Source organism: Coccinella septempunctata, chromosome 9, assembly GCF_907165205.1.
Source record: "Coccinella septempunctata chromosome 9, icCocSept1.1, whole genome shotgun sequence".
NCBI classification, from domain to species: domain Eukaryota; kingdom Metazoa; phylum Arthropoda; class Insecta; order Coleoptera; family Coccinellidae; genus Coccinella; species Coccinella septempunctata.
Genome location: NC_058197.1, coordinates 3,494,339 through 3,502,875, shown reverse-complemented (window position 1 = coordinate 3,502,875; position 8,537 = coordinate 3,494,339). Strand labels below are relative to the sequence as shown.

General features: G+C 40.0%; 1 protein-coding gene across 1 annotated transcript; it reads left to right on the top strand.

The window, feature by feature from the left end:
- The first annotated feature begins 7,765 nt into the window (after positions 1 to 7,765).
- Positions 7,766 to 8,284, top strand: LOC123320970 (DNA-binding protein HEXBP-like). Its single transcript, XM_044908471.1, has one exon. The coding sequence runs from the start codon at positions 7,766 to 7,768 to the stop codon at positions 8,282 to 8,284; it is 519 nt and encodes a 172-aa protein (XP_044764406.1).
- Positions 8,285 to 8,537: the final 253 nt, after the last annotated feature.

The window sequence follows — 8,537 nt, the reverse complement described above, 5'->3', positions numbered from 1 at the left end:
GGGCAGAACACGAACAACTATAGGAAAAGGCTCCATGAGGAATTCTGCATTGCCTACCCAAATGTCAATGTCACTGAACAACGAGTGGCAGACCAGTACCGCGTAATTCTGAGAAATGAACTAGTACCAACGGCCCGAATCGACGCAATTAAACGAGAACTTCAGCGTCCGCTAGCAATGGAGAATAACACCAACACCTCTGATGAAGTTCACATACCTGGGCAACAACACCCAGAAGACATTGATACTGAAAGTCCTTCTTGCAAAGCAAATGAGCCTGAACACCAGGACGATAGGGAAGAGCTCCACCGACAAGTTGACTCTGACATGAGGAGATACTTTGCCGAACTGGAAGGAACAGATCCTCTTCATCGAGTAGCACCTCCACGACTCAATACATCCAAACAACTGTCACTTACAATCGACATCTTGAATAAGGACGTTTTACCTGAATACCTACAGAACGGAAGTTCATTGGAATATCTGCATCTAGTTTTTCACTGTGCAGCGCTGACGACAGCGAAAACCATGGGGGCAAAAATTCGCCGAACGAACAACGATGGTCCAAAATTACACAAATTACACGCGCCAGCATGGCAGAAACGTCTTCAACACAAAACAGAAAGGCTAAGAAGAGACATTGGACGACTGACGGAGTACTTGAACGGGAATCGAGGAAGAAAGGTTGTGAAAGCTGCCAAAGAGATCATGGATAGAAACAGGACACACACAGAACGAGAGACGGAGAATGCTACAGCTCACCATTGCCTCGACACTCTGAAGCAAAAATTAAGTCTGTATGCAGAACGCTTGAGGAGATATAAAAGCAATTATAGCCGGAAAAGAGACAATAATTCATTCGAAAAGTCGGAAGAATCTTTCTACCGGTCACTCACATCGTCGGATGGAGAAAATGGAAAGTTACCACCAAAGGAAGCCATTGAACAATTCTGGACCGAACAATTATCAACAAAACCTCAGTTCAATGGAGATACCGGATGGATTGAAGATGAAAAATCTGAAGCTATAAAATATGAGCCGATGCAGCATGACATGATCACGATTGAAGAAGTAAAATCAGCTATCAGAGGACTGCACAACTGGAAAGCACCTGGGCCTGATGGATTACAGAACTTCTGGATCAAGAAACTTTGGATCATGCATGACAAATTGACCTCCGCAATAAATGATGTCATTGAAAATCCTGAAAGAATGCCAGTATTCCTTACACATAGCACAACATACCTGTTACCTAAAGACCAAAGGAATACAGAAGACCCATCCAAGTACCGACCGATCACATGTCTTCCAACGATGTACAAATTAATCACATCGTGCATATCAAACCGAATTCACAACCATTGCGAAAGAAATAACATCATCGCCATACAACAGGAAGGATGCACCAAAGACAGCCGAGGGTGCAAAGAACAACTTATAATAGATTCAGTTATCTGCAATCAAGCGTTCTCCAAGCGAAGGAATCTTTACGCTGCCTACATAGACTACAAAAAAGCATTCGATTCTATACCTCACGAATGGCTCTTGACGATCTTGAAGATTTACAAGGTGGATCCCAATATTGTTAAGTTCCTGAAAAACGCCATGTCAACCTGGCGTACTAGTCTCCAAATGAAAGCAGCAGATTGCTCCATTACAACAGGACCTATTCCAATAAGACGCGGAATTTTCCAAGGAGACTCGCTGAGCCCTCTGTGGTTCTGCATGGCCCTGAATCCTTTGTCTCATAGATTGAATTCTACGGACTACGGATTTTCCATCAAGAGCGGCAGTAGAACTATGATGAAACTGAATCATCTCCTTTACATGGACGATTTGAAACTCTTCGCATCTACCAAAAAACAAATGCAACTGATGCTGAAAATGGTGGAAGGATTCTCGGAAGACATCAAAATGAAGTTTGGACTAGAAAAATGTCGACTGCTAAACATAACGAGAGGGAAAATAGAAGATGGTACGTTCAAACTCAAGGAAGGTGCAGAAATTGAAGCATTGAAGGAAGGAGACACATACAAGTATCTAGGCATAAAACAGGCAAGAAAAATCAATCAGACTCAGATGAAGAAAGAATTAACGGAGGAGTTTACCCGAAGATTGAGGAGGATAATGAGAACTGGTCTTAACAGCAAGAATCTGATAAAAGCGATTAACACCTACGCTTGCTCGGCGCTGAGCTATTCATTTGGTATTATCTCTTGGACGACCACCGATTTAACAGCTTTACAGAGAAAAATAAGGACGATGCTGACTAAACACAATAAACATCACCCCAAAAGCTCCATAGAACGGACAGAGCTGCCACGACATCTTGGGGGTAGAGGAATTGTTTATTTGTCCAACCGTATGTCCCAGGAAATTGAAGGACTTCGAAACTATTTCTTGAGCAAGGCAGCTTCGTCAGAACTCCATCGAGTAGTTTGTGTTGCTGATACATCTACACCGTTAAAGCTACACCAGGATCACTTGGAAACCGTCGAACACTCTGCAGAAAGTAAAATGCAGAAACTGATTGGCAAACCTTTGCATGGGAGGCACCAGAATGAGGTCAACCATGATTACGTCGACATATCTGCGTCGAACTACTGGCTGACTTCCGGAAGGTTGTTTCCTGAGACAGAGGGCTTCATGCTCGCCATCCAGGATCAGGTGATTCCAACAAGAAATTACATGAGATACATCGCCAAGGATGCCTCAGTGGCGGACGATAGCTGTCGTTATGGCTGTGCGACACATGAAACTATCCAGCACATCACCGGGGGATGTCAGAAGTTCGCGGGCACGGAGTACAAAAATAGACATGATGCTGTTGCCAAGATTCTTCACCAAGAATTGGCACTAAAACACCAACTTCTAACTTCGAAAAGGATTCCTTATTACAATTACCATCCAGATGCTGTGCTGGAAAACAAACATCACAAGCTCTTCATTTTCTAAAGTTTTTGAAAAGATTTTAAGCAATAGAATGTCCAATTTTTTTCGTAAATTCAATGTTATTTCTAGATGTCAACATGGTTTTGTTAAAAATAAAAATATTGAAACCGCTATTTTTGAGCTCATAAATGACATTGTTCTTGCTCTGGAGCAAGGACAAATTCCTATGGCACTGTTTTTGGACCTTTCGAAGGCTTTCTGTGTTGATCATCGGAAGCTTTTGGAAGTACTCGATAATTGTGATATCAGAGATAGTCAACTCAAACTCATAGAGAGCTATTTGAAGTCCAGAAAACAACGGGTAGTTCTGGAGGCTGATGGTGAAACCTTTGTCTCGGATGAAATTGAAACAATTTTAGGACTCCCTCAGGGTAGTATTGTTGGTCCTTTATTGTTCATAATTTATGTTAATTCTCCACCTAAGGCGATCAAAAGTGAATGTGAACCTCTAATTGAGAGGATGATGAAGAGTATACCCTCATCTCGGACTGAAGTAAAATCACCAGCTGTTTTGACTAAAAGCATTGAAACAAATCATGCTCTTTCAGTTAAGTCTACAATGCCGTCCCAGGATACTACCTCAATGAGATTATTTGCAGATGATACAAATATTTTGACCCGATCGTCATGTATTCCATACGCTGTTGATGTTTGCAATATTGTGGTATATTAATATTATTTCGTTAAAGACTAGCTGCCGCGATATTAGAGAAAGTTGAGTAGAGACTCTTCGTTGTAGTGGATCAGAATTTTTTTTTAAAATCGGATAAGTTATCAAGTTTTAATCGGGAGATAGTTGGAAAATTTTATTCGTGAAGAACGTTGGTGTTCAATAATTTGTGGAAGATTTAATTAATTGATTGATGGAAACGTTGAGAAAAATTTATAAAGTAGTTGATCAGAATTGAAGATTTGAGTTTAATTTTTCGCGATAATTTTATTGTTTTGAGGGTGCATTCTTGGCTGATGGTGAGAGATATTTTTTTTCTTTTATTGTTTTCAGGTGAATTATTTTTTTCTTGAAGTGTATATTACTGTGTGTTTTGAAATTTTTGATTTTGCAGGAATTTGATGGTTTTGAAGTGAATAATTTTTGAAATTTTTTTTTGGTTGAGTATCAATTACGTAGGATTTTGAACGCAAAGTTGAGTGCGTGGATTTATTGAATTCGGACTTGTAGTTTCCGGGATTTTAGAAGGAAAGTCGACCATCAAGTTTTTTTTGCGAGCATAGTAATTCATTTTGTGGTTATCAGTGATTGTGATTGAATGATCGGTTATTTTGTTACAAAAAGTGGGTTTGAGAATTAGTTCATTTCATTCAAGTATTTTTGCGAAATTAAAATCAATTTAGGGAAAGCAGATAAGGAAAATTAAGACGTTGTCTTATCCGAATTTGAACACATTTAAGGGTGAAATCATTTGAGTTATTTTTTTTTAATTTGGAGGCTAAAATAATTTTGAATTTCGGTCATTTGAATTTAATTGGTTTCAATTAAGTGAAATTTGGAATTTTGGTAATTTCAAGTTAAGTGTTTTGATCAAGTTAACGTCTTAATATTTCGGAATTTTAAGTCAGTTGGATGTAAATTTTTGATCAGTTTGATTTACAGAATAATTCGGAAAGTTAGGACAAGATAGGGTTGCAGGTTTTTCTTTTCAGGACATTGTTTATTGAATTTTATTTTTGCTGTTGAGATATAATTTTTCTTTCAGGGGGTTTCCATATAAGGTTGATATAATTTGAATAGGGAGAGTATTTGGCGTTTATAGTTTGATTAATTCTATCGTGTGTGCGCAGCCTATTTTGGGATTTTTGAAATAGGGATACTTGATTCATACTTTGAAATATCGTAAACTTGATATAATTGTTTTGTTTTGCTTGTCTAATTTGCGGAGATCGAAGATAGTTTTCGGATTTAATTGTTATTGAGGTTGTTCACAAGGTTTTGAAAAATGTTGCCGGCGGCTAGTGCTAGTACTACCACCCCTGCGGTGGCTGAGAAAGATGTTATGAGATTTCCGTTTATGTATTCGTTGGGGATGATTGCGACAACCCTTGATGGTTTTTCGGGAAAAGACGCGAAGCGGTACTTCGACAAATTAGAGTTGAGGTCGAAGTTGGACGGGTGGAGTGAGGAAGAAACCCTTACTTTACTAAAATTAAAACTGACAGGCGCGGCGTACGAGTATTTTAAGTCTGATGAGCCATATGATGAATTGAAATATTCTGAATTGAAACAGCGGCTAATCTTAAAATTTACGCCATCAAAATTACCAGGGGAGAGTCAGTGGAATTTGAGTCGTTGTTTCCAGCGACATGATGAAGATGTTTCATCATTTTGTACTAGGCTGCGGATTTTAGGCGCGGAATTACTCAGGGAAGATTTGGGCGGAGCATCGCTAGACGAAGAAGCGGGAATCAAAAAGAAAAATAAAGAGTTAATATTAAATCAGTTTAAAACAGGGTTGCGCAAAGACTTGATGAAAGATATGGGGGTAGCTTTATTAAGAGAAGAAAATTTAGATCTAGAAAAGGCGGAAGGACTGGTCAAATTACAAGAGACCGCAACAACGATGATACAAGGAAGGACATCAAATATGAGGGTATCGGCGGTAGATGCAACGGAGGGATGTCAAAATTGCGGGAAAAAGGGGCACGACTCGAAGGATGAAAGGGGAGATATTAAAAAATTCGCAGAGACAAAGAAGAATACAGCGCAATGTTATTCTTGTGGTAGACCGGGTCATTTTGCGAGAGAGTGTAGGAATAATAACAGATCAGGGCAAAGGACGCAGGGAGGTTGTTATAGTTGCGGTCAAAGGGGTCATTGGGCTAGGGATTGCCCAAGACAAAATCGTCAGGGACGAGAGAGTTTTACGAAAAATAGAATACAGAGAACTACACCCCCAGGAGGAGGGGGTGAAGCAAATATGGCCTGGGGTCAACGTGAAAACAAGGAAATGGGAGGAAATGCAGCTTAGGAAGGGGGGCGAAATACGGGAGCTATTCCTAAGCGATCGTCTCCATTTTCGAGGGGGTCTCAGTCGAGGAGACAAGAAGATTTAAACAGGGAGGGCCAAAATCCAACTGCCGGGATAGTGGCCGGAAATTTTTAAAAGGGCAGGTTTATTCGGGGATGCCAGGGGGGCATGTATGTAAGGGGGAAAGTAAGGATCGTTCGGTAATGGTGATCCCGGAAGTGAATTCCGGAGGGTTAATTGATGCACCTCACATGATTAACTTAAACATAAATGGAAGGACGAGGCGTTGTTTGGTAGATACGGAAGCCGCAGTGACTCTTGTAAATAGGAGTATAATTCCAGAAGATGGAATAAATAGAGAGGAGGTCGACTATCGGTTGACGAGTGTAACAGGTCATAGTTTACGTACCTGGGGTACGGCCAATATTTTGGTGGGACATCAAGTTTTTTTTGCGAGCATAGTAATTCATTTTGTGGTTATCAGTGATTGTGATTGAATGATCGGTTATTTTGTTACAAAAAGTGGGTTTGAGAATTAGTTCATTTCATTCAAGTATTTTTGCGAAATTAAAATCAATTTAGGGAAAGCAGATAAGGAAAATTAAGACGTTGTCTTATCAGAATTTGAACACATTTAAGGGTGAAATCATTTGAGTTATTTTTTTTTAATTTGGAGGCTAAAATAATTTTGAATTTCGGTCATTTGAATTTAATTGGTTTCAATTAAGTGAAATTTGGAATTTTGGTAATTTCAAGTTAAGTGTTTTGATCAAGTTAACGTCAGAATATTTCGGAATTTTAAGTCAGTTGGATGTAAATTTTTGATCAGTTTGATTTACAGAATAATTCGGAAAGTTAGGACAAGATAGGGTTGCAGGTTTTTCTTTTCAGGACATTGTTTATTGAATTTTATTTTTGCTGTTGAGATATGATTTTTCTTTCAGGGGGTTTCCATATAAGGTTGATATAATTTGAATAGGGAGAGTATTTGGCGTTTATAGTTTGATTAATTCTATCGTGTGTGCGCAGCCTATTTTGGGATTTTTGAAATAGGGATACTTGATTCATACTTTGAAATATCGTAAACTTGATATAATTGTTTTGTTTTGCTTGTCTAATTTGCGGAGATCGAAGATAGTTTTCGGATTTAATTGTTATTGAGGTTGTTCACAAGGTTTTGAAAAATGTTGCCGGCGGCTAGTGCTAGTACTACCACCCCTGCGGTGGCTGAGAAAGATGTTATGAGATTTCCGTTTATGTATTTGTTGGGGATGATTGCGACAACCCTTGATGGTTTTTCGGGAAAAGACGCGAAGCGGTACTTCGACAAATTAGAGTTGAGGTCGAAGTTGGACGGGTGGAGTGAGGAAGAAACCCTTACTTTACTAAAATTAAAACTGACAGGCGCGGCGTACGAGTATTTTAAGTCTGATGAGGCATATGATGAATTGAAATATTCTGAATTGAAACAGCGGCTAATCTTAAAATTTACGCCATCAAAATTACCAGGGGAGAGTCAGTGGAATTTGAGTCGTTGTTTCCAGCGACATGATGAAGATGTTTCATCATTTTGTACTAGGCTGCGGATTTTAGGCGCGGAATTACTCAGGGAAGATTTGGGCGGAGCATCGCTAGACGAAGAAGCGGGAATCAAAAAGAAAAATAAAGAGTTAATATTAAATCAGTTTAAAACAGGGTTGCGCAAAGACTTGATGAAAGATATGGGGGTAGCTTTATTAAGAGAAGAAAATTTAGATCTAGAAAAGGCGGAAGGACTGGTCAAATAACAAGAGACCGCAACAACGATGATACAAGGAAGGACATCAAATATGAGGGTATCGGCGGTAGATGCAACGGAGGGATGTCAAAATTGCGGGAAAAAGGGGCACGACTCGAAGGATGAAAGGGGAGATATTAAAAAATTCGCAGAGACAAAGAAGAATACAGCGCAATGTTATTCTTGTGGTAGACCGGGTCATTTTGCGAGAGAGTGTAGGAATAATAACAGATCAGGGCAAAGGACGCAGGGAGGTTGTTATAGTTGCGGTCAAAGGGGTCATTGGGCTAGGGATTGCCCAAGACAAAATCGTCAGGGACGAGAGAGTTTTACGAAAAATAGAATACAGAGAACTACACCCCCAGGAGGAGGGGGTGAAGCAAATATGGCCTGGGGTCAACGTGAAAACAAGGAAATGGGAGGAAATGCAGCTAAGGAAGGGGGGCGAAATACGGGAGCTATTCCTAAGCGATCGTCTCCATTTTCGAGGGGGTCTCAGTCGAGGAGACAAGAAGATTTAAACAGGGAGGGCCAAAATCCAACTGCCGGGATAGTGGCCGGAAATTTTTAAAAGGGCAGGTTTATTCGGGGATGCCAGGGGGGCATGTATGTAAGGGGGAAAGTAAGGATCGTTCGGTAATGGTGATCCCGGAAGTGAATTCCGGAGGGTTAATTGATGCACCTCACATGATTAACTTAAACATAAATGGAAGGACGAGGCGTTGTTTGGTAGATACGGAAGCCGCAGTGACTCTTGTAAATAGGAGTATAATTCCAGAAGATGGAATAAATAGAGAGGAGGTCGACTATCGGTTGACGAGTGT